The sequence below is a fragment of the Miniopterus schreibersii genome (assembly GCF_964146895.1).
Source record: "Miniopterus schreibersii genome assembly, chromosome: 2".
NCBI lineage: Eukaryota > Metazoa > Chordata > Mammalia > Chiroptera > Miniopteridae > Miniopterus > Miniopterus schreibersii.
In genome coordinates this window covers 160,379,571-160,406,983 of record NC_138102.1, presented here as the reverse complement: position 1 = coordinate 160,406,983, position 27,413 = coordinate 160,379,571, and the positions used below count along the sequence as shown (strand labels likewise).

The window sequence follows — 27,413 nt, the reverse complement described above, 5'->3', positions numbered from 1 at the left end:
CTTATTGGTGAGTCATTTGAGCCAAGAACGAAGGATGTTAGGTGAGCGATGCATTTGTCTGGGCTCAAAATTATTGGGCATTTAAATCCTCATAGAAATGTGGGTAGCTTAATTTTGTAAAGTTCTGTGTTGTTACTTACATGCTAAAATATTTTCAATAAATTGCATGTCAAAGGACTTTGTAAAATTCAGTATATATGCGAAATAAATGTATGCTGATTTTATGTCTAATTGACATTTTCCTAATGTGTGGGACCAATTCTGATTTGCTATGATAGGGAAGCAATAAATTTCATTAACAGTGTTACCAGAGAAACTTGTTGAAAGTAAAGAAGAATATACTTCTGTATTTACTATTTTCCCTTAGAGCCTTATAAAGAACTAATCTAAACAATGCATGAATACAGGTCATTTATGTATAACAACCTTTGATTTGATCAAAATAAGTTTTGAGAAAATGTATTCTGCTTCATGAGGACATTTAAAATTCTAATTGGATGTTAAATTATTTTTTAGATGAGAAAGAAGAGGGTATCTTGGGAAGCATACTGTTACCCAGTTTTCAGATAGCTATGCTTACCTCTGAGGATCACATTAATCGCAAATATGCTTTTAAGGTAAGGAAATTGTCATATTTTTTAATTGAATCTTGCATTGATTTAAAAATGGATATTGACCCTTAGATTATTATAAAAAGATTTATTTCTGTTACAGTCATTTTTATATTTAAAAGATATTAATAATCTTATGATTGAGGAGGAGAATGCCCCTTTAATTAGGAAGAACATGCTCTCATATTTAGGAACCAACTCTCTTTATGTCTATACTGTCAAATGGTTCTAGATAAAGCAGATATGTAAAAATGCTAATAACGTAAATATAGCTTTAGGTGTCCTGGTGATCATTTTACTATTTTTTTAAAGGTTACTGTATGTTTTAATTTTTTCAAAATAAATTTTGGGGAAGAGTACTATAAGAGACAGCTGTACTTTCAACATAATATATACACATTTATGATCTTATAGAATATTTGCAAAGATTTTTGGGGTCTACGTACATCATTAACATCAGGTACTTTTGAGAGAATACTGAAGTTAAGACGTAAAATTTACTATTCAATCAAGCAGACCTGTGTATCTCCCCCTCCTTTGACTGACAATACCCACCCACCTCTGTGATTCGATGGTTTGTGAAACACCCTTAAGTGAGAGGCCACTTTAATGCTAGGTTGGCTATTTTTTGTTTTTAAAACCATGCTGCATTCTTTGCTTTTATGATATGGTCGGAATACATTTCACTGGTCACCTATTTTTTTAAGTCAGTTTTAAATTAACTCTAAAGAATTTAATATAAAATTTTCATTTAAGGGGCAAGGGGGAAAAATAAGATAACATGCTGTTACTTAACAATGAAAATGTTTATACCATTATAAGATTGATTTAATTTTCAAATGACTTTTTTTTTTTTTTTTACAGTTCACTTTCAGTTTTATTTTTATTTTTTAAATATATCTTTATTGATTTCAGAGAGAGGGAAGGGAGAGGGAGAGAGAGAGAGAAACATAAATGATGAGAGAGTCATGGATCGGCTGCCTCCTGCACGCCTCCGACGGGATCGAGCCCGCAACCGGGGCGTCAGGGCATCGAACCTCAATCTCCTGGATCCTAGGCCGACACTCAACCGCTGAGTCATGCCCGGCCGGGCTCAGTTTTATTTTTCATTGGTTTCAGGTGTACAACTTAGCGGTCAGTAACACACTGTACATGATGCTCCCCCTGATCATCTATAGCACCCACTGGCACCACACATGGCTGTCGCAACGCTATTGACTACGTGCGCTATGCTTTACTTTACATCCTTGTGACTATTTTGTAACTTCACATTCACTTTTAAAGAACACTCGGGACTGGCTGATTTACAACTTTTGCTAGTTAATGTTACAGTATTAGCCCGGCCAGGCGTGGCTCATCAGTTGAGCATCGATCTAGCATCCAGGCGATCGGGGTTCGATTCCCAGTCAGGGCACGTGCCCGGGTTGCGGGCTCGATCAGTGACTCTCTCATCACTGTGTTTCTATCACTCTCTCTCCCTCGCCTTTCCTCTCTCTGAAATCAATAAAGATATATTAAAAAAAAAAAAAAAAAGTTACATTATTAGCTATGGAGAAAAAAGCAGGAAAGTTATCAGGGCCATAGGGATGATGGATGGTCTCAAGAAGAATGTAAAATCTGAGTGAAGACCTGTGGATAAAAGGGGAATAGCTTCATATTACAATAAATTTCATTAATAGTGTTGCCACAGAAACAATTAAATATTTTAATAACAAATTTCAATACCGATAACTTAAAATAATAGCTTTATAAAGTATACATGGAGACCCGTGTCATACTGACACTGGTATTTGGCCATGGGTTTAATTTTTTTCTTAGCTCGTTAACTTGGCAAGGGTTTGTTGAATTTGTACTATTCATAGGACATTTTGTTGGGCTCTTAGACTCTTAAAAAAATACTAGAATGTTAAGATAGCAGTAAAAATGAATATTAAGTGTATTTTTTCTGTAATTATTTGATTTAATTTAAATTTTATCTGTAACAATAGTAATTTCTGTTTCAAATTCTCTCTTCTGCGATGTTTCCTCTGCATTTATGAGCCGTTTTTACTGCTAAGTGTGTTGATGCTGATGCTACTGCTTATCACCATGGTAAGTAGAAACTTCGTAGACAGCTCTTAACACAGTGTGGAACGGAAAGCCACATAGGGAACTTCGCCATCATCTAGTAAATATTTCCATTTGACTGGTGGCGAGCATGAGGGTGGTTTGTCAGTGTCTAAGTCAGGGCTGCAACTGCATCTTCTTAGCACCAGCCGGTCTTCCATTGATCAAAATATGGGCAGTGGTCTTTACTATTTCTCCAAAACCCCACAGACAGTCCAGTTGCTCTTTGTGGTAGTTTTAATTATTTTAACATGTAGCATTTGAGCTATTTCTGTAGATAGTTTTATATCTTCTACATGGTTAAGTGGAATTTGTTGGTTATGCAGTTATTTTGGTTATTGTGTTTATTGAATTTATTTATATTCTAACTCTTTGAAAAAGATTTTGAAGAAACTAATGTGATGTCAATAAAGCAGACAGTCAAGATATTGGAATAAAGTATCTGGCCCCAGATTTATTCCTCTCATCTTTATATTTAGCAGACCAACTTCATACTTAATACTCTTCCCTTTACCTCATTCTGTGCTGAAATAGGCTTTGTTTATCTTTCTTCATCAGTCAGTGTCTAATAGGAAACTGTCACAGGCATTTTCAAATGGAAATTAAAATGCTTCCCCCGTAGAATCACCACCTTGGCCTGTGTTTTTACTTTGAGGCAGCTACAGATGCTCCCCATCTTTGCCTGGTCAGCCCATGGGTAAAGCTGAGTGCTCAGTGCTTATACCCAGGGTAGCAGTCTCATCAGCACTTTCTGCAGATTGAACCACCATAAAGAAAAATACAAAACTACTTACCACTTCAGTAGGCCTTCTACAAACCCAAAATGTTTATATTTTCTACTCTGAAACTTGAGAATAAAAGTTAAAGGGAGATACCATTTTGGATTATTTATATAACATCTGTTATGTTTGTATATAGGTGTCTGTAAGGATTAGACAAATACTTTAAAAGCAGCACCTTTTGAGTACTAAAGGAATGACTACAAGGAGGAAATACTATGATATGTACTTTTATTGCTGGTTACTTTTGTTGCTGGTTACTCTGGAACATTCTTGAATAAAGTGGTATGAATTATAGTAAATGGAAATTGCTAGGGATTTGTACATGGAACAGACACAACTATGTGCTTCATTTCTTACCTCCTTTCCTTCCCATTCACTTTTTTTTTTTTTAATTTTAAAAGAGAAATCATAAACTTAGGAAAAAACTTTATATATTTTTAAGATTGAATTATATTTTTCTTAAGTCATTTCTATATCTTGTAGGTAAGACAAGTCTGCTCTTTTGAAATTTCATAGTAGTGATCTATACACAGAGCCACTTAATTTTTTTTTTCTTTTACAGATCCCATATTCCTATTTAAAGTGATCGTGTCGTTTTCAATCAGGCAGCCCATCCAAACATGAGGACCTATTATTTCTGCACTGATACAGGGAAGGAGATGGAGTTGTGGATGAAAGCCATGTTAGATGCTGCCCTGGTACAGACAGAACCTGTGAAAAGGTAAAGGCTTGTAGGGAAAATAATGGTTCTTTCCACTTATATTTTATCCCATGCCCTGTAAGTATGTCATTGTCATAGTACATATCATTTTAATAGTTAGGGTATGAAATCATTTCTTTCTCAGAAAGCAAGGATTAATTCATGTTCTATATGAAGTTAATACACCTTAGCTAGTTTGAGGTACCACCTGCATTTTTATTCCACCTTCCCTCATTCATTTTCACCTGTCAGTGTACTAAGGTGAATCCAGAATTCTAACATTCAAACTGAATGTTCTTTCTTCTTACAGAATTACCTTTAATTTCCGGTAAGTACATTTTTCATTGTTATCTTAAAACTACACAGGATAGTGTTTTTTTAAGGTCCTAAATCTCAGAATAGAATTTATATTCATGAAGTTAATTTCATTGTGTTTTTAAAATAATGTTGTATGTTTGCAAAGTTTAATAAATTGAAATAAAATTTTGTGATGAGTTTTGTATTTTCAGCATTTTCTGCTTAATTGATTGTTTTATGATGAATGTCTCCAGGAAATAGTTCATCAAGCATTTAAATTATTTCTAAATATATCTACTTCTTGATGAGTTCTGCCTTTTTTCTTCTGAAACTTCAGTACTTAGATTCTTTGATAATATAAATATACACTGTTAAAATTGATCTGTGGGAGTTTTTTTCCCCCGCTTAAACATGGGTCATTTTAATATTAAACTACATTGAGAACTAGTGGGAGGAAATCTGTTTCTATAACTATGTAAATAGCAGCTGAATAATGCACTTTAAAAATATTCTTTATATTCCTAAAATTTGAAGAAAGATGTATGATAAAGTTAATTTTTTTTCCCAGTCAGCGATAATTGAGCATATCTTATAAAGAAAGTGCTAGCTTGCAATTTTGACTTTTTTTTTCTCTTTTTCTCAGGAAAAAAGAGGATTGTTACAATATAAATCCTCAGTATTTTTTTTCTTTTTTTTTTTTTTTCTGTGTGTGCATATAAAGTCTTATGACTTACTGATTAAAAAAGACTTAAGGTGATGCTATATATTTGGTTTTTTTTTAAAATATCAAGTCCAAAGCATCTTAACCAATCACTAGTAATTGAACCTTGGGAAAGTGGCTTGGGGTCGGGGTGGGCAGGATTGAACTCTAGGACAGATATTTTTAAGAAAAACTATCTCAACCATATGCATATTTTAGATTGAGAGCTAATAAAAGGAATTTCATTCGTTAAAGTGAGTTAAATAGACATAACAATGAGGTTGTTTAGCACTGATTGCGAGAGAAGATAATGTAGGTGAAAATAATTAAAAGTCTTAAAATAATTTTAACTTTGAAGTACAATTGTTAGGGAATTATTTAGAATTCAGAAATCAAGATAATAGTTAAAATATTTGATTTCCAGATAATTTCAGTATTATATGTTGTACTTATCTCAGAATTTTAACTATTCTTCTCTGGTATTTCCCACTCTAAAAATGAATAATTACTCATAATTTAGGGTTATGAAGATGACAGTCGATATTTTGGTTTGATTTCTGACAGCCTGTTAGTTATGTGCCTGTAGCAATTTTTAGCCAGTTGTGTGTTTAGCCAGAAATTACTGAATACTACCTATGTGTCCAGGTGTCAATCACCATTGTCAAGTAGAAATTACTTTTTATTTTACTTCCAGCTGCTACATTTTCATCCTTTCCTGTTAATATGGTTATTAAAACTGAAGGTACCTAATTATTGTCATATTTCATTTCATTAGTATTGGGAGATTTTCTTTTCTTGGTTTTAGGGTAATGGTCTCTCTTTCCTATATGGCCAGAATACGTACAGATATTTATTAAGGCATATCACCTAAGAGATAAAAACATCCAGTTTTTAACTAGGTAGTTCATTTCTTCTAAATTCATCAAGCATGCAACCTGTGAACTACAGTAACACAGTCCCCTTGTACGCAGATCTTTGATGGCATAAACAATCTAAGCATAATATACATTCTCTGAATAATTTCCATCTCTATGGCCCATTATTCTCATTTTCTATATTTCCGTGTATCTTCTGCAATAACTGAAATGTCGCTTTTTAAAATTAGATCACAAGTTTTACATTATTTATGTTATCCAGCATGCATTTCTGAGTCAATTTTGTTCCACTTAGAGAAAAGTCAGCATTTGTGACTTTTTTAATTACATTTTTTAAATGATACATATTTTGAAAAAATAAAGAGAAAAAGGCAATGCAGATCTGGTTTAAAAATCAGCTTTAGCCCGGCCGGGCGTGGCTCAGCGGTTGAGCGTCGACCTGGGATCCAGGCAATCGGGGTTCAATTCCCAGTCAGGGCACATGCCCGGGTTTCGGGCTCTATCAATCACTCTCTCATCATTGATGTTTCTGTCTCTCTCTCTCCCTCTCCTTTCCTCTCTCTGAAATCAATAAAGATATATTTTAAAAAATAATAAAATAAAATAAAAATCAGCTTTAGCCCGGCCTGGCGTGACTCACCGGTTGAGCGTCGACCTAGGATCCAGGCGATCGGGGTTCGATTCCCGGTCAGGGCACATGCCCGGGTTGTGGGCTCGATCAATGACTCTCTCATGTTTATATCTCTCTCTCTCCCTCTCCTTTCCTCGCTCTGAAATCAATAAAGATATATATATATATAATTTTTTTTAAATACAGCTTTAGATAGATTGGAAGTAACTGAGTTTAAAAAATCTTTTCAGATATTTGATATTCAGTGTTAAGAATCCCCCCCAGATTTAGCAAGGATGAGTGTGCTTTTGTGTAAGTCTCCTCTGACTATTGTCTTTCAAGGTAAAAGAGCTCCACAGCATATCTTAGTAAACTTTCTCAATATCTAATATTGCTTCCAGTCTAGATGCTGTAAGTTTTACCTAACCTAAATATATGGATAGTCCATAACTTAACTCCAAGAAAAGTAGTCCTGTTTTATTTTTTCCTCACTGATGATACTCCAAGCTATCTATTGATGGCTGTATATTGTGGATTTTTTTTTTTTAAAATATATCTTTATTGATTTCAGAGAGAGGAAAGGAGAGGGGGAGAGAGAGAGAAACGTCAGTGATGAGAGAGTCATTGATCAGCTGTCTAGCCCGCAACCCGGGCATGTGCCCTGACTGGGAATCGAACCCCGATTGCCTGGATCCTAGGTCGACGCTCAGCCACTGAGCCACGCCCGGCTGGGCTATTGTGGATTATTTTCTACACATCACTGAAACCGGCAGCACACACGTAGGGTTCAACAGGAGCATTTTCACATATCAAAACGTGGCCAGTTCCTGAGAGGCTTCCCAGAGCGGCTTGATCTTGGCCATTTTTATTCAGGTTCACACACTCAGTTTGGTCTTATCAGAGCCTGGAAGTGATTAGTCTCAGGGCAGCTGATTCTCATCAAAAAGACCTAGGCATAGCAACTGCATTGGTGAGCAGTAAAACTGTCCAGTGGTCCAGACACACACTGTTAAGCAGCACATTCTTCTGAGAGATGGACATGGGATGCCAGATTCTGATCCAAAATCGCTTGATGAGATGGAGTGATAATGGTAATAAAGTCTGTGGCAGCCACCGATTTACTCATCTGGTCCTCATAACATCCTGTAATCTTGGTGCTACAGTTATCCCCATTTACCACAAAGGAGATTGAGGCATGGTAAATTCCTACCCCTTGCCCTAAGACAGACACAACTAGTTAGAGGTAGAGCTGAAAGCTGAATATGTGCAGTCTGGCTCCAAAAGTGATTAACCTAAAACTCAGGTCCTCTTGAATATGAACAGAGTTGGTTAGTCATGTGGTTCAAATCTCTGATAGCAACAAACTGTAATTTCCTGGTGTCCTCATTTCCACAAACCAGACTCATGTCTGTCTCATGATGAGTTAACCCTTTAAGTGGGTTTTGTGGTTTCACTGTGAAAGGGCACTCTTATTGGCTTTATTTCCAGATTTCTTTTTGTTTTTATTTTTTATTTCTATAAACATTTTAGAGCAACTCTCAAATATCATGTCATTTTTACCCTCTCCACTTTAGTGTCCTCTAAAAATATGCCGTTTTCTCTTTTTTTTTAATCCCCATTTATCCCCTCTATGGCCTCTTGTACCTTGGCCCCCAGAATCACCACAATGTTGTCCTTGTCCATGAGTTCTCTCTTTTTTGCTCAATCCCTCCACCCCCCATCCCTGCCCCAACAGAGTTGGCTGCCTGCTGTCTTATCTGTGAGTCTGTATTTTTGCTTGGTAGTTCAGTTTGTTCATTAAATTCCACACATGAGTGAAATCATAGTTCCAGATTTCTAATGGTGGGGACACTCATCGCTCACTTTTTACCCTCCAGTGCTTTATACGCTGTATGTTTTGTTTCCTACCACAGCTGATTGGGGATTCATCCTCTGCGACCCTTTCAGGTTTTTTTTCCGTAAAGTAAAAAGTAGTTTTACATTTTTCCCAGATTGATTCCCAGAAATAATATGTCCATTGTTTCACCTGATTTACTATGATTTTCTTCTCTGATTTCAGAGTGGACAAGATCACATCTGAAAGTGTACCAGCTAAAGAAATCAATAACTTCCCCAACCACAGAGTGCTCATTAAACCAGAGGTCCAGAATAACCAAAAAAACAAGGAAATCAGCAAAAATGAAGAAAAAAAGGCATTGGAAGCTGAAAAATATGGCTTTCAGAAGGATGGTCAAGATAGACCTTTAACAAAAATTAATAGTGTAAAGTTGAATCCTCTGCCATCTGAATATGATGGGTCAACATGCCCAGCTCAGGCCGGACACTACAGGGCAGTCAGTGTGAATAGTTCAGAGAACAAAACAGTCAATGTTAGCCTGGCGGATCTTAGAGGTGGCAGTCACCCAAATACAGGGCCCTTCCACACAGAGGCTGATCGAGTCATACAGAGAACCAATTCAATGCAACAGCTGGAGCAGTGGATTAAAATCCAGAAGGGGAGGGGTCATGAAGAAGAAACCAGAGGGTAAGTGTCTTGTTATTACGTGTTTACGAACTTAGATTTCTTTCATGCTCTGTTGGTGGAGATTGGTTTCTGAGATGCCAATTAAAAGTATTCGTTTAAAATGTGATTTAGATAGTACAGTTTTGTTAGTGTATATATATTTTTAAATTTATCTTTATTGATTTCAGAGAGAGGAAGGGAGAGGGAGAGGTAGAAACATCAATGATGAGAGAGTTATTGATTGGCTGCCTCCTGCACGCCCCCCTCCCCCCACGGGGAATCGAGCCCGTAACCCGGGCATGTGCCCTGACCAGGAATTGAACCATGACCTCCTGGATCCTAGGTCGATGCTCAACCTCTGAGCCACGCCTCTCCAGGCTATATCTTTTTTATAGTAATCAAATATAAATGTTTTTTTCTCTGTCTACCATTGTTGTCACCCAACTTTACTAATAATGACAAGGAGTTATTCTTCCTTGGCCCAGCACAAGAGAAGGCTTAGGTTGTGGGTAGAGACCATATTTGTCTGGGATAGGGAAGGGAGTAAGCCCTATCCCTCCCCCCTTCGCTCCCTCCCCACCTCCCTGGTCTGTCTGCCATTAGTAACTTGTGTGGAGATCTCCTGAGACAAGTAACGGAGACAGTAAAGGCTTGTGCTGCCTAGTTCTCCATCTCCTTGCCTGACTCTCTCAACTCGTAATACATGACTAAGTATTATATTTATTCACCTCAGCACTTATTCATTCGTGCACACACTTGCCCTTTCATATATTTATTGTTAAGTACTATGTGCTAATCATGAACCAAAAGGTAAAATAATGAAAACGTGCGGTCCAGGTCTCTCCCGAGGCCCTTACCTAGGAGATAAACAAGTGCGGCATACGGTGCGGGTAGAGTGGAGGGGGAGAGGGTGCTATATGACTGCCGGCACCGTCTGAGCACCGGCGAAACTCCTTTCCGGAGGAAGAGACTGCGGCAGGCATGCAAAGGATGGCTGCTTATCTTGGCTAGGACCTGCGGAACTCCAGATGAGAGAGCAGGGAGGGGATCCAGAGACATCCAGTAGGGCTTAGGCACAACTGCTGTGATGCTGGATGAGAAACAGGCGGGAGAGATGTAGTCAGATTCGTGTTCCAGTCAGATCATCCTGGCTGCCAAATCTGGAGAATGAATTGGAGGAAGTTCAGAAGCTATTGGGGTAACTGAAATGAGGAGAGGAAGGAGATGTATTCAAGAGACAACTGACAAGTCTAGTTGAGTGCTCACATGTGCTCATTATATCCACCCGGGGACCTCACTCAAGTCTGGTCTGAGTGATGGGGCGAAATCTGGGGCCTGGTCATCAAGGGTCGTCTGGTGCCTTTCACTGCGTAGAAAAGATTTGGCAAGATTGAGAAGGCAGTGAATGATTGGACATGTTAAATTTGAGGTGCTGGCAGTCTGTGTCTCCAGAGAGAGAACTGGACTTGAATTGGGTTGCAGCAGCACCATTGTATCAAAAGTACTGAAAAGTAAGAATGAGAGTAGGTCAGTTCCTTCAGCACAGGGATGGGTAAAATACAAATTCTAAGGGAAAACCTGAAAGTATTTACATTTAAGGAGGGGGAAAAGGGAGTAGGGGGAAGGTCTGCAAAGGAGACAAAAACGAAGGCCAGAAGAAATGGAGGAAAAGCAGGTGCCTGTGGGATGAGTAAAAGCGTTCTGTCATTCGTTGGGAATTTGATGATGCAGAATTTTAGAAGTACTGTAATGCACTGGTGTATGTACATAAAAGTTAACTGGCGAGTTATTGTAACTCTTACCTCTCAGTAATAGAAAACCAGAAAACAAAGGCATTCATGTTTTGATTAAATGAAGATTAACTTATTTTAATAGTGAAACTCCTGAGGTTTAAGAGGGCACGTCTAGTTTGCTCGATTTTCATGGCTCATGTCCGCAGTTGTCTGCCAAAGTCTCTCTTCTTTTCAGCAATGCAGCTCAAAAGCCTGGGTGCACATGGCTTCATCTTTTGTTATCTCCAGCAAGGCTGCTAAAAAGTCTCCTGTGATGTGTGGTTCACTTCCACATTCCTCCTCTCCACCCTCAGTGCTCACTCTTCTAACTTTCCCAAGGGAGAACTGTCAGAAATATTTGCTGTTTCAAAAGTAAAATTTGATTAGACAGAAGAGGAGCCAGAGGTGGTTCTGGGAAGAAAAATTAAAAAGAAAGGATGTGTAGAAATACTTATTAAGGTAGTAATCATTTTCAGGGAAGCAATAATAAAAATCCCAGCCAGAAGATTTGCAGAATCTGCACCCAGCAAATTAAATCTCACTTCTTAGTGGAATCACTTTTCTACAAGTAAAACCATACTTTCTTATGGTTGAAAGTGTATAGTTAAAAGAGTTCAACAAATACCTGGAAGTTAGTTTTTAAATTATTGAGCATAAAGATTAGTTTCCAAGTATTTTTAGGTCCCTTGATGGATATAATTAACACCTATCAAGGCTTTTTGTGAATTTTTTCTCTGAAGGCAGACGTGCAGCGTCTGAAGGCCTGTCTTGGGTTATTTTGAGGTAAGGTTTTCTCTGCGTTGCTCTTCCAACTTTGGGTTCACTGGCTACTTTCCAGTTTGGATCATTGAGATATATCATCTCCATTATTATATAAACCTCATACTAAAAAGAAGTAGTTGTGATGTTTTATAATGAAATAATTTAATTTTTATTGGTGGAAAGAAGCCTAATGGCAATCCATGGTATAATTTATTTTGTAAAACTTGATGAAAAGCTTGCTTTTATTGTTGACGTTCTGGTAGAAAGAAAACAGGTTTAATATGTAGTCAAAGAGTAGATCCCTGGGTCTATGAACAGAGCTCTAAGTTTCTTTGTGAGTGGCGGGCACTGTTAAGACTCCCGGTGTCTTACGCCATTGTTCTGCATGGCAGAATCACAGGGCCCGGGTTTTCATGGTGCTTGACAGGCAGCTGCTGGTGAATGGAGTGCTAAGCCCAATAAAGGAGCTTACAGTGTTCATTTCTTAAGCTTTCACTTAAAAGTAAATCACATTTTTCCTTAATTTGAATTTCTTTGGGGAAGACCACTGAAGGAAACTGTAGTTTTTGAAAAACAGGTCTCAAAATGCTAGACGATAAAAGGGCAAAAATAAACTTACTTGATAAATAGCCTGGTTTTTTAAAATTCCCTGAAGGTGATCCCAAAGATGGCAGAAGAGCGTTTTGAACTTTGTAGTCATTAATTAGTCAAACTTAGTAGGAAAACAGCCTGTGTTAATGATCATTTGATGGTCTAACAGTTCATGATCAGTACATATCTCTACAACACGGAGCATCTCACATGTTAGGAATGCTTCACAGCACTGGCAGAGGTGTCTGGTGTGATTATACTTCCTGAACTGGAATTTACACATTAGTTTATAGGCAGCTTTTAGTGTGTTATATAGGTTGACAATGTATGCCCCTTCCTCATATGATTATAAATTATCTTTTCACACATTTACAAACTTGACATAAAGTTCATATTATTTACATTTTCAGTATATGCTTCTGTGATATGGGTCAGTGCCCAATCCTGAGCCTTTCACATATTAAGTCCACTATAGTATTTCTCAAATTTATGAATGCTCAAATAAACCAAGGTATGCTAGGGTAAATTACTTTAGGACTAGGGCAGAATTTCTTGGATGGAATCAACTTCTCCTGGTTGACAAGCTCCCTAAGCAGGCAGCCATGGGTTGCCAACTCTGGACTTTTTTTCAGTTTCTGGCTTTCATGTTAGCAGAGAAGATGGGGAAACAGGAAGGGAAGCCACTCAGGTGAAAAATGGGAAATACACATGGAAGGAAAGCAGCAAAGAATTGAACTTTTTATACTGGTTATATCAGAGCATTGGGCACTTCAACCCCAGCGTTACCAGATGATTGGCCTCGCAGTGTTTCTTGTCTAGGAGGGCATTGTTCAATTTTGAGCAAGCCTCTTTTGATTAGAGACATTGAAAAGCTGAAGAACAGTTAGCATGGTGAAGGAAATTAAGGGAAAAGATTGAAAGAACTGGAAATATCTTGAATACAGAAGAAGACATGGGATTTTCAAGCTGTAACATAACATGGTGATGACATCATCACCTAGATGAGAAAACCAAATCCCCCACATTTTCAGTTGGCCACATATTGTTTGCAATTTTATGTCTGATATGTTTTGTTGAATTATTTTGTCTTTAAATTTTGAGCTTTAGCTTTAAGTCATTTTTATTTTTCAAGTTAAGAAAAGTAATCAAGGGAAATTATTTCTTTAAACCACAAATGTATTGACGTACCTTTTCCCAGGGTCATGCTTTCTGAAGGAAATGGTCCAATAGAGTAGTCACATAGACCTGCAATAAATAGTTCATTTCCTGTCTTCATGTTCTTTGGGCACAACTCAAAACTTCAGTGTTCCAGCCATACACAGAAGTCCTGTTTAACTGTTCTGGTGAGATATAGGAGCATGAGATTCTAGGAGTTTGTTTTTTATACAAAAACAAGTAAGATGTGAGACAGATTTGGGATTAGATATTGAATATTCTTAGTTCTAAAATAAGTATGAATATTATTCTTTAAACCAAACTGTACATTGTGCGGAACTGACACTCTTTTATGTAAGTGGCATAGATGCTGTTTACTTAATGTATTAAATCCATCAAATTAAATTTCATAAGATTAAAATGTGTTCATTAATAATTTATACCTTGTATAATACTTAACATTTTGACCTTTTAAAAAAACAAGTCCTAATGTGTATTTTAGTTACCAGAAAGGAAAAGACGTACTCTAATTGAGAATCTGGAAAGCAACTCTCCCCTTCATTTTCACATTTCAATTCTTTTATTTTAGAGTTATTTCTTACCAAACATTACCAAGAAATATGCCAAGCCACCGAGCCCAGATTATGGCCCGATATCCCGAAGGTTACAGAACCCTCCCAAGAAACAGCAAGACCAGGCCGGAAAGCCTCTGCAGCGTAACTCCTTCTGCTCACGACAGAACAGGAGGCCCCGGCGCGGAAGAGAAGCGGAGATCGATGCGGGACGACACGATGTGGCAGCTTTACGAGTGGCAGCAGCGCCAGTTTTATAACAAGCAGAGCACCCTCCCTCGCCACGGGGCTTTGACCAGCCCGAAAACCATGGTTAATATTTCTGAGCAGACGATGCACTCCATTCCCACGTCACCTTCCCATGGGTCAATAGCTGCTTATCAAGGGTACTCCCCTCAGCGGACCTACAGATCAGAGGTGTCGTCGCCAGTTCAGAGAGGAGACGTGACGGTGGACCGCAGGCACAGGGCCCACCACCCTAAGGTGAGTGTCTGCCCATCTTGCACTAACTGCTACTTTATATGATGCTGTAGTGTTTCGTTTTGTTTTTTTCTAGTACACTTATTTATTTTATGGTTTTTGTTGTGTGTCTATTTTTATTTTTGAAATCCTTTTAAACTCACAAAACAGTTGCTATAAATAGGGAGGAGCGCCCAGCCTATTGGCGGAGCGTCGACCCGTGAGCCTGGAGGCCAGGGTTCCATTCCAGGTCAAGGCACATGCCGGGTTGCAGGCTCAGTCCCCAATAGGGGGCCTGCAGGAGGCAGCTGGTCAGTGATTCTCTGTTTCTCTCCCTCTCCCTTCCTCTTTCTGAAATCAATTAAAAAAGCATATTTAAAAAATAAATAGGGAGATGTAAGCAAGGCAGCTTACATATCCTCACCTGAGGATATTTTTTTCCATAGCTTTTTAGATAGAGTGGAAGAGAGAGACATTGATTGGTTGCCTCCCACATGTGCCCTCGACCGGGGCTGGGGACCAAGCCTGCAACTGAGGTATGTGCCCTTGACCAGAATTGAATCCAGGACCCTTTAGTTCACAGACCAGTGCTCTAACCACTGAGCACAACTAGCCAGGGTTCCTTTTTTTTTGCTTTAAAAATTAAGGAAGAATATTCTACAGTGTCAAAGTCTCATGTATAAAATCTCTCAAGAGCATAGGAACAGTTCTTTTGAGCGGATGCATTATGCATCCTTCTGCTTGATAGCATATCTCATCAGCCTTCCTTGTAGGTTAAGACCACATGCATTTTTATTGGCTCTTCACTCACTTGCAGATTCAGCACCTTCCCTTTCTAACATGCCTGCAAGCTTGTATCAGGCTCGTCCTGTTCTTTGCTAAGTTAAAAGTGCCAACCTCATCTCCTAACCACCAGCTGAATATATGGCATACTTAAATATCTCCTCAGATACCCAGTCTAGTATTAGAATAGCCATGCTTACTGGTATATACTTTTGAAATATTAAGATAGACATCATGTTTTAATTTGTACCTCAAGTTAGTATAAGCGTTGCTTAGTAGATTATTAGAAGTGACTTCAGAGTGCTCTGTATTGATCAACTTGTCATATAATGCTGAAGAGTTGTTTCGGTCGGACAGCCTGTGTGCAGCCAGTTCTCCAATGTCTGTCCTGCCATTTTCTTTTAATTCTAAAGAATGTCTTGCATTACACCATTTTAAGATGCACCTTTTTTTTTTAATATATCTTTATTGATTTCAAAGAGAGGAAGGGAGAAAGAGAGAGAGAGAGAGAGAAACATCAATGATGAGAGTCATTGATCGGCTGCCTCCTGCATGCCCCTGACTGGGAATTGAGCCCGCAACCCGGGCATGTGCCCTGGCCGGGAATTGAACCCCGATCTCCTGGGTCCTAGGTCAACGCTCCACTGCTGAGCCATGCCAGCCGGGAGTTCTGATTGGAGGAAGTGAGCCTCACCAAGACAAGGCTCCCTTTGAACTTCATTGTCACAATGTTTAGTGTTTTGTCACTTCGTATATCCAAAGGCAAATCACGTTTGATGAAAATAGTAACCATATTCAAGAGAAACCTGATCAAATATCTTAATGTGTGGTTGAAAAGCGTTCTTGTGTTTATTAGTGTTTTTCATATTCTTGGCCAAAATATGTACTCTTTATCCAGTTCCCAGTTAACTCCTCTGCCCAAAAAACTCCAACATTGCCCTCCCCCCCCCAAATGATCTTATCTTTGATGGGATCAGTGGTTCTCAAAGTATGGTCCATAGACCTCTGGGAGGTGGAGGTGTCCCTGGTAGTCCGCATGATCCAATCAAACAATCTGTAAGTAAGCTCAAAACTATTTTTATTATAATAATAAAGCATTTTTCATTGTGTTACCATTCTCTAAGAGTACAAAAGCAGTGGTGGGTAAAAGTACTGGCACCTTAGCCTAAATCAAGGGAGGGGCTCCAAACCATGCTAAAGGTCATTGTGTGCATTACAGCCACATACTTGCAGTAAAAATAAATACGTAAAGGACCAATTTCATTTAAGAATCCCTTTGATGAAACAGTAAAGGATAATTTTATGATTTTAATGTTCTGTGTGATGAAATGGGAAATACACTTCAAGCATTTCTATTGCATACTAAAGTACTAATGGTTGTCTCCCAGAAAAACACTTGCATGGTTATTTGAGTTGCAAGCTGAACTAGCTGCTTTTTTCATGAAGCACCATTTTTACTTGGAAGAGCAAATGACAGACAAACTATAGTTTTTCAGGCTTTGTATTTGACAGGCACTTCTCAAAGTGAAATGTTGGCCCTGGGTTCAAGGAAAGCAGCTGACAGTATTTGTCACTGGTGGTAACATTTTAGCTTTCAAACAAAAATTAGAATTTTAGAAGTCTTGTATTTGCCACTGAGAGCTTGATAGCTTTCCAGTGCTTTAAGGTCAGTGGTGAAATTAACAAGTGGGAGTTACTAATACTGTGTACTGATATGTGTCAACTTTGGGAACATCTGCATAACTCACTAGACCAGTATGTTCCACATGACCAATGTGTGATATTACAAAATCACCAGTGGGTAGGAGATTCATTTTAAGTGCAAATAGACTCATGGGTGTTACTGTAACAGAGTACAAAAAGTTCATTGATATAGTTTCAGATACCACTTTGCAACTAATCTTTAAGAAAAGTGGTAACTTTTTGATTAGTGTACTATCAAAGATAAATAGTTACAATTATCAAAAAAGCTACTAAAGTGCTCTTTCCTGTTCAGTACATATGTGTACACATTGAGGGTGATTTTCTTCATGTACTTCCACTAAAAGAAATAATCACAACAGATTGAATACAGCAGCAGATATGAAAATCTAGCCAGGCATTAAGCAGATTTACAAAACTAAAACAATACCACTGTTGTCATTAAATTTCCTTTTTAGGGATATAGAGGGATCCTGAGACCAATAAGTTTGAGAACCACTGAGCCAAACTATAGAGAATTACTCTGTTTATTGGCTTCTGTATTTTAGTCAAGAAAGTTTAGTATCTTTTTTTTTTCTTTATTATTTTTTTTTTTCCATCACCATTTATTCCCCCCATACCCTATTCCACCTCCACCATTATGTCTTCTTTCATAAGCACTGACGGCAATTTTTAAATGATACTTTGCAATATCAATTTAAGATTTCTCATCGCTAACATTGACCACAGAAATGTATACTGTGCTTTTATTTCCTAGCATGTCTATGTGCCTGACAGGAGATCAATGCCAGCTGGCCTGACTTTACAGTCTGTTAGTCCCCAGAGCCTCCAAGGCAAAACAGTGAGTGCGATATCTTTATTTATCATATCATGTTTTATTTATGTGCTACACGTGAAAGCACATATATGACATAGTTTTTAAGTTTGAGGTTTCAGAGTGGTGCCTCCCAAAGGAAAAACATTACTGTTTTTGTGGAAGAGCATGCTCATCAGAAGAATTTGGAATCATGTGGCCATTTCAGAGTCTAACTAGATAACTCTCCCTAAATGCCTGACTGCCTCGGTATAAGTAAGATGACATTTTCAAGGTTTATTGTATAACCTGGGTGGGTTTCTGTACTTCATTGGATGTTAATTCCCTCATCCTTAAAACAGACGTTGGGGTGTAGTTCATTAGTGGGACAAAGTCAGCAGGCAGCCATGAAGAGAAAGCAAGACTATAAAAATACTTACCATTATAATTTTATTGTCAGTGTTATGTTCAAATTGAGGAGTTATATTATCAGGACACTATTCAAATGAAAGAGAAAGGGTGACTTTTCATCACTTCATTTTATTTTAATGGCATTCTTTTAATATCAGGTAGTTTCACTTTCTGTGAAGATATGATTTGAGGACCTATATAGATGTTACTTATTTAAAATTGTCTTCCTGCTGTAATCAGAACAAATTCATCTTACATGTATTTTGCAAACATTCTTTTATTTTATCTCTTACATGTTTAGATATAAGCAAGATTCCCTGGCTTTAAACTACTTGTGGTTTGTTTATTCAAGGTTAAAAATATTGCTTGGCTAAAACTAAAAACTTTTAGGTATTGGAATTTTAAAATAGTAAATTGTAGATCTAACAGACATTAACCGTAAGATAATGCTAAATTTTCTGTACTACAAAATTTTCTCTTCTGCCTTGCTCCCTCTAGTGGATGTTTAGGATAAAATTTACTTACCACCTATTTTCGAGGGAGTCGAATGTGCCTCTTTTGATTTTGTCTCAAAATTCGAATACCTTGCAAGCTTATTGGAATATTTCATCCTTGTGTGAAAATATATTTATCTTTTTAACTCCGTAAACAACAAACCAAAGTTTCAGGAGTTCTTCTTCTGGTATTTCTGTCAACTAGCACCCTGGGTCTTACAGTATTTAAATTCCTTACCCACCCTACCTTCTGCCTGGCCAGACCTCAAGGGCTTGATCATAAGACACGGACTACCCACAGTCATGAGGTCATAAGATGTGGTTGGCATCAGATCAAAAGCAGCTATTTTTTTTGTTATGAAATTTCTTCTTTAAGTCATACACATTCTTAGGCTGTTTACTGTATGTAAAAGACTCTTGTCTCATCTATAGACTCCATTTAACTAAAGAATCCAATAGCAACTGGTTTATTCTGACATTTTTCTCACCTGAAGGCCCAAGTTTTAAATGTAATTTTAAATACTAGTTTAAAATGATTTCTGTCCCTTAAAAAAAAATGTATGGGGGGAAAAAAGAGCAACAGCAAATGAACAGAACAGAAGAGACTAGTATAAATGCTGTGCTGTAGGCAAAACAAATCAATCTCAGGAATGCTTTTTGGCCTGGAAGTTTTAAGAGCACACTGTAGCCCTTACGGGAGGAGGGCCTCCCTCTGGCCCAGCTGCAGTTTTTAATCATAACAAAGCTCAGAGAAACACCAAGTACTATTTTATGCCTTATAACATTACCAGTGCTCATACTTTACTACATTTCTAACGAAGAAAGATTTATCAGATTGAACTGTTAAGGAATTTTATCTACCTTTGAAATTTTTCTTTCACTTAAGGATCATAGTAAGCAATCAGGAACCAAAAGGTTCTCTGCTTTCCCCAGAAGGTGGAAGGAGGTTTTTGTACCCATGAAACTTTCTCTGTGTGTTAAACTTTTTTTTTCCTTAAAAAGTCAACACTGATCTTTTGATCACATAAAGTATCCTATGAAAGCACTAACAGTGGCATTTAAAAACATAACTGGGAAGCAGTGAACAGATCCTAGGTACTGAATCTAATGAGGTAAATATACCGATACTGTCCAAGTTTTACGTGAATTTTAATTCTTTTTATTTACCTTCTGTTCTCTGTAAAATAGAGTGTTGGACATGCCAGTATTATTCCCTTGGTGTAAAAGTCTTAGGTGTCATTTTTACACATCTTATTAAAATATTTTTATAATCCTTTATATACCTCTTACGTATAAATCTTTGCAATGTTTTTTGGCATTATGCCTTTTTATACTTAACATTTAAAGTTCTCTCATGAGTTCTGAGAAAATTGCCTTAATATACTGTTGTTTTGCTGTGTCTTTTAAAGTAACACTGTTCCTTCTATTTCTCTAGATTTCTATGCATTTATGTAGGACCTATCATCATAGTGCCTAGGCACTATGTTTGATGTCAACCATAAGAGGAAACTTGCCAAGAAATCTTGGTTTAATGTCTGTCACTTAAGACAACAATTAATCTGTTTTCCACTGTTTGGATTCTTAAATTGTACTCCTTCAGCCAGAGGAGCTTACGCTGCTGCTAATAAAGCTGAGACGGCAGCAAGCCGAACTGAGTAGTATCCGGGAGCATACGTTAGCACAGCTCATGCAGCTAAAGCTTGAGGCCCACAGCCCAAAGGTCAGCTATCAACAGAGTTGTCTGTGTCGTCTGCCATTGTCACTTATTTTGAGCCACTCATTAATCAGTTTGATCGATGTCATTAGTGGTGAGCATGAGCCCATACCTCATTGCGGTGACAGCGTTAGGACCTCCTATTGACCCTTTGAGAATTCACTTGTTTGTACGTTACGAAGGAAAACACGGCTAGGATGCATTTCTTCTTAGCCTTCCCCCCACCCGCTTACCTGCCAGCTTTCGGCTGTGAGCAAGGAAATGCATACAGACTTCAAAACAGTGCTGTCACTTACCAAATACTGTCGTAAAACAGATATTGAAAAGTCCAGTACTTTCCCGTAAAGTATTAAGTTGAAGATTGATTATGGTTTTAATACTAGTACCTATTAAATGTCAAAGATTAATTTTAAGATATTTCTTTTGTTCTTGATTAAAAAGAATGAACACATGTTAACATTTCTCAAAGGGTTTAATAGCCTTCAGCTATATGAGAAACACCCGGAGAAGCGGTGCTATATTGCAGAAAAGAATTAGCCTGTAACGCTTCTACCATTGCATCTGCGAAAGCCACTCAAAGGACTTTTCTGCTTGACATTTCCGCTTGTATGCATGTCTATTTAATTTCTTCCAAAACCAAGTGCAACTTTATAATTAATACGTCATCTGTACCGTTTACAGGGGAGCATGTGTGTCAGAGTTATCGTGTATTGTGATATAATAGGTTGTGGTAAACTACCTGCTTTTCTTACTTCAAAATTTACCTTTTCATGAATTCTGCACCTTCTTTCTCTGTTCCTTTGTTTCTTGATTGATGCCTGCTAGAATGAAATTCTTTCGCATCACCTTCAAAGGAACACCATATATTTGGATCATCAGGTGGGATTTGAAGAATTTTCTTACGTATAATACCTAATAGAGCTCTTTAAATGTAGTGCCATTTTTTCAGGCTAACCAGATGTTTCTGTCATTTTTAGTTAATAGCATGACTTTTACGAGTGACAGGATAAGAAATCCCTCACCGAGTAAATTCAGGAAAACCATGAAAAACAGGTAGAAAGAGTTGTAGAAGTGAAAAGAGGAAGGGTACAAAGGCTGGGTCACCTAAAATTGAGAGCCTGAGTTCCCGAGGCTTCTTTCTCCAAGAAAACTCCTCCTCGGTGAGGCTTCTCTCGGCTTGGAGCAAGCTGTGAGTGCCCTGTTGGGCGGCCAGGAGGGCAGCTGCAGCTCGCTCCGTATTCCCAAAGGGGAGTTTAAAGATGGGGGAAGCGTGTCACGGGGCTTATTTTAAAATGTGCATTCTTCTTCCTTGTTTGTCATCTCCTCCCAGTGTCTGGTCTTTGCCAAGCCACATGAGTCAGTTTTACAGGGACCTACAGGGCCCAGCATTACCTCAGTGGTGGCAGAGGGTGCACTTGGCTAAGGTGAAGGTTCGGACGTGTGAGTTCGTGAACCAGGACTGACACTTCCATATTTTAGTTTTTATGAAATTCTCTATTAATATTTTATTTTAATTTGATGAGAATTTTTGATAGCTTCTTAAACGTAGAATTTCTTCGGTGAATACAATTTGAGCTTGTTTTAAAATGTTCAAACTTGACTGTTTGATCAGGAAAGAGGTTACTATGGAAAACATGATACTTACTTGCCTGTTTGAAAACAAAATAATGCACTGCTTTAAATTATTTTTCTAATTTAAAGAGGGATTTTACATTAGGATAACCCTTTAAAAGATGCTAAATCATTTTTTTTTGTTTATTTAACAAAATACAGATGTTGGTTAATGTGAAATTTATTTATTTTTCCACGAAATGTTTTCTTCATAATTTTGCCTGTTAGAATGCTTTAGAAGTCAGCATTTCATGAATTCAAATTCAGATCTTCACTCCAGAGACTGGTGCTGTTGAAATTTAACCACAGTGTATATCATCTACTTTGAAAGCAGCCTAGCAAAGTCTTGCCTCAAAATTTCATGCTGCCTGAAAACTACTAAGATACGTGGGAAATAACTTTCTTAAAAGCCCCTTTGTCTAAAAAGCTCTAGAAATAGTTCTGGAAAACAATGGGCTGTTATAAAAATTAGGTTTAAAAAATAATTATATAAATTTGAATCTAAAGTTACCTAGAATCTCTGGAGGTAAATCTAGTGGTTTACTATAATCTATTACTCACCCCAATAATCAAAACTAGAATTGCAGAGACATGGAACTCAGGAAAATCTTAGGAAAGGACAGGTAAATATATCAAAAATACCACTGTTTGCTGAGATGCTTCTCCTCAGCGCTCTTTCCCAGGTCAACCTGGGTCCCTCCCTTTACCTAAGCGGCCCAGACCACGGTTGAGTTTATATTCCTGTCATTCCTCTGCCGAGCCTCTCCTGTTGCACCTTGCTAGTGGTCATACAGGTGGCTTCTAAAAATCTCAACTTTTTATTGAGCTTCTCTACTCTCTCAACATGTCAGCAAAGGGTTTCCAATAATTCATCTTTTTCTTACCTTAGATCCTGAAATAAAGTTGTATTCCAACTCTTAAATAATGTGATAATGTAAAGAATTACAGAATTTGCCCTGGCCTGTGTGGCTCAGTTGGTTGAGTGTCTTCCTGTGCACCGAAAGGTCGCTGGTTAGGGCACACATCCAGGTTACGGGTTCAATCCCTGGTCAGGGTGTGTATGGGAGGCAACCGATTGATGTTTCTCTCTCATATCGATGTTGATCTCTCGCCCTCTACCTTCCTCTCTCTAAAATCATTAAACACATATTTAAAAAAAAAAAAAAAGGAATTCCAAAATTCAGCTTCTTGAATTGCTTTGAAATAAGACTATTTCTGGAGGGGGGAAAATGGGCCATTTTTAGGTAGTAATTAGACAATTTATGAAAACATGGTGGGAGCTTTGCCCAGAAACTCAGATATTCCTAAATGTATATGTCCTTAAGGTTTCCTAAAGAAAATCTCTCTTTAAATAAATCAAAATGTTTTATGGTATCAAATAATTGCTACTTTCTCAGTATCCTATATTTTATATCAGTAGTAAGGTTACTAAGTTATATAAAAAGAATTATTGATAAATTTGAAATTTAACAATAAGTTTTATTCAGCTCAAACATTTCCAGCTTTTACTCTTGTTACTGCCAGTAACCTATTTTAGATTACCAGGTCTCTTGATTTTATGGGCATTATTGGTTGCCTGGGTTTATAAATTAATTCATCAATTTTATCTAAGTACAAATTGGAAAGTAGATTTTAAAATCTTAAAGGAAAAAAGCTCTGGTCCCATTTTATGCTATTTATCATACCAGATGAACATGTACTAATTGATACTCACTTTCAACATTTATTCTGCTTGATCTAATAAATCATCAGAATAGCCTAAGGCCAACAAAATGCAGTCTTCCTGCTGCCCCTTCCACCACCATCAAAAGAAGAATTTAAATTGATTTAAATTCTCTTAATCTCTATCATTATTCATGAAAAATAAGACCAAGGAGTAGTCTCTGAGTTACTTCACGGGTAGATTCATTTCTGATATTACCAGAATATTTAAAATAAAAAATGAAAATACCTTATCTGAAATTCTGAAGATTTACATACTATACAGTCAATCCAAAAAAATCTTGACTTCTGATATCAGGAACTTGAGCACTTTAATAATTTGGTTCAATTCTGGCCAAGGGCATGTACTTCGGTTGCAGGCTCGATCCCCGGCCCCAGTGGTCCGGGCTCATGCAGGAGGCAACAATTGGTGTGTATCTCTCACATTGATCTCTCTCTCTCTCTTTCTCTCTCTTTCTCTCTTTCTCTCTCTCTCTCTCTGTCTCTTTCTCTCTCCCCTCCCCCTTCCACTCTGAAAAGCAATGGAAAAAATAGCGTCGGGTAAGAATTTTAAAAAGAAAAAAATGAATAAGTACATAGTATGTCATTAACTCATTTTCTTATTCAGCTTACTTATCACTGAATATTTGAGGAACTTTTGGTTACAGTTTAAATGAAACTTCAAACATTATCCTAAAATATACCTATGACATGGATTTAACATTTATTAGTTTTTCCCTTGTTTATCCCTCTGCCTAGCAGAATACAGAAACGGGTGGCGGGAACTATAGGTAAAGTTTTGCAGGTGTCTCTGCACTTCCCAGGAGGTTGGAAGTAAATTCGAGATTATCAGCCCTTAGAATGGTATTTCCTCTGGAAAAGAATGTTGTAATTCCTTGAAAGTGAGGGAAAGGAGAATATCATGATATATTTCCTTCTCAGAATACGGCAGAGTGAGTATGAGTTATAGAACTACATGGCTCTGCTGAACAAGAACTTGGTTATTAGGAGTTCCTAATGTTTCTGTGGAGTTAAATGTAAATCATTTGTTTGTAACAGAAGGAACAGTTTCCATAGAAGCTTATTGTAGTCAACCATCTGGTGTTCAGCTGTAAGATACAGAAAGGGCAAACTGATTGTTTGAGTTCCTGCACCCTTACTGGTTATTAAATGTTTTTAATAGTCCCCCTGCTGGTTAAATTCCCAGCCCAGGCCATAAAATTATGTATTTATTATACCTAGAAACTGTACTCAGAGTGTCATATACCCCGACCAATGTCTAGTTCTTGGCTCCTGCAGCCTGGACCAGAGCTGGTTGGACTGAGCAAGAAAATGAAGTTGGGGTTTTAGAGACCAGACCAGGAGCTAAAGCGAGGAACTAGGGAAGTCCCCTCCATGAAGACGTGGAACAAAAGCTGGAGCCTTTTTGATCAGTGTTGAGGGAGGGTTAATAGGAATGAGGGAACTAAAACTCCCCCCTTCCCTTCACCTGTTTTCCTCCATTTGTTCCTTTCTTCCTCACTTGCTTCCTCTCTCTAACTTTCCCCTATTAGTGACTGAGGAGCGGTTATGAGGGAATTTAAGTGATGTTCCCTCTTTCTTCTTCCTAAAACCTTCCCGCCAGTTTTCATATTAGGCACTGATAACAGAAAATGAGATGCTTAGAGACACACAGGCAGGGATGGACAGAGGGTCAAGAAACTTGGAGCCGTGCTTCACAAGCCTTTTGTAAGCATGCTGCCCCCTTGTGGGTAAACTAAATATATACCAGCCGCACCCCCGCCTTTAGGATTAGAACACCTCAGTCGCCAGCCGCCCTCCTTGAGAATACCTGCTACAGTTAATTGAGTTTAACTTCTACACTTTGACACATCTGAGCTTTGCTTGCACTGGTACTGCAGCAGGTATTTTTTTCATCTTTTACATATAAAAGTGTACTGTACAGTGTGCTTTTACAAATCTGCCCTTAAAATTATGACATTCTGTCTTTACCCCCTCCCTTCAACAGTCAGTGTAGTTAATTGCAGAAGAAGTATCTGCGTGAGAATGGGAAAGGAAGGAACACACCTCAGTTGGCCACACTTATGTTCTCTGGGAAAAGAATATGCCTCTGCTGCCATCATTCCATGAACTTTATTTGCCTCTACCCAGCTGGAGCTGTCGCCACCCAGCTAGAACATACTTAGTATAGCATCAAATACTATATTCTGTTAACCTAAAAATAAAAGCCAAAGTGAGACGAAACAAGCATTTCCTTGAGATCAAGAAGAATTGCAATGGCCCAGCTGGAGTGGCTCAGCGGTTGAGCATCGACCTAGGATTCAGGAGATGGAGGTTCAGTTCCACGTCCGGGCCCATGCCCGGGTTGCGGGCTCGATCCCCAGCAGGGGGCGTGCAGGAGGCAGCCGATCAGTGACTCTCATTGTTGATGTTTCTGTCTCTATCTCTCCCTCTCCCTTCCTCTCTCTGAAATCAGTAAAAGTATGTCTTGATTATGGGGTAAAGGCAGGGGCTTTTACGAGAAAGGAAAGGAAATAATTACATGAATAGAAGGAATGAATTGCTGTTGGTGCTAATAAGCTAATGAAGGAATTCCTATAGGTGCTAATAAGCTAAGTTATTCTTTAGCTATTCATAGTGGTGCAACTTCTAAAGAATGTCCGTAATGTTCAGTCCTCGTAGTCAGGATGTCTGCCTTCCTGTTAGCTTTACAAACAGTTGTTTGGGAGACAATGTTGGTTTGGGCCAGTTCAAAGGTTATTTTGCCCTGTTCAAACATTCCAAAGGCTCAAGGAACAAGACGTACAAAAGCCTTCCTCTGGGATGACAGCTCCAGCTATGTTTTGAAATGACTCGATTTATCTCTCTTTTCTCAATTCTCTAACACCGGATGGCTAAAGGGCCTTATCCTTAAATTCTAATGGAGAAGCTGGAAGTTTCTCATGACAAACCAGTTTGCCACAGTAGACTAAAAGAAACATACAGCTTAAGCATTCCTGCGGTGTTCTTTGTTACATGAAAACGTCTAAGGTTCGCAAGAGTCAGTAGCTAAATCCTTCTTTTGTTTTATCAGTACTTTTTTTTTTTTAAAAGTATTACCAAGTACTTGTGGGAAAGATAAGAAAATCATTTTTTTTAAATACTAACTTCTAAACCATCTTGAAGAGTAAGCTAAACTTTCTAATTTACAAAAATTTTAAAGTAACATTCAGATTTTATGATGTGAATTTTTTAAAAATAAATATTCATATTTTATGAACTTGTATATTAAAACTACTGGTGACTTTTGAAAGACGTCTGATATTCTGTCATTGGTTGCTGTGGACATTCCTCATCAGCACGCTTTCTAAATCCTTTCAGGGAACCACAATGAGAAAACTCTGTAGACAGGAACTCTGACCACTTTCAAATATACCATGCCAAGGAAAATGCAAAAAGGAACGGTTAGCTGGGTGTATGTAATTGGTACTGAAACCACTCGAGGTAAAAATCCAAGAGAACTTTTTTGCATTTTGTTCTTTGTGTTCATGAAAGACAGTTCCCTGTGAGGGAAGAAATGCTAACAAGATGATTGAAAAGATTCTTGATGGCTTTCATTGTTCATGTCAGTTCAGCAACTTCATTCTACTGAGCTATTAAGCAAGATCCCATTTTCTCTAATATTTCAAGGGGTCCTGGAGCTTCTATTTTTAAGGATGATTGAGAGCTAC

The 27,413-nt window shown here is 37.9% G+C and overlaps 1 protein-coding gene across 3 annotated transcripts in view; it reads left to right on the top strand.

Moving 5' to 3' along the window:
• PLEKHA5 (pleckstrin homology domain containing A5) overlaps positions 1–27,413 on the top strand; it is a 199,319-nt gene that overhangs the window by 129,910 nt on the left and 41,996 nt on the right. For 2 of the 3 annotated variants that reach the window (XM_081124971.1, XM_081124972.1), the window contains 5 exons: positions 517–617; positions 4,105–4,220; positions 8,741–9,205; positions 14,054–14,519; positions 17,737–17,820. In XM_081124971.1, coding sequence (XP_080981097.1) covers positions 517–617; positions 4,105–4,220; positions 8,741–9,205; positions 14,054–14,519; positions 17,737–17,820 — 1,232 coding nt within the window. Of the gene's footprint in view, positions 1–516; positions 618–4,104; positions 4,221–8,740; positions 9,206–14,053; positions 14,520–17,736; positions 17,821–20,277; positions 20,398–21,216; positions 21,271–27,413 lie in introns of all 3 variants that reach the window. The other variant, XM_081124973.1, reaches the window with a different exon arrangement.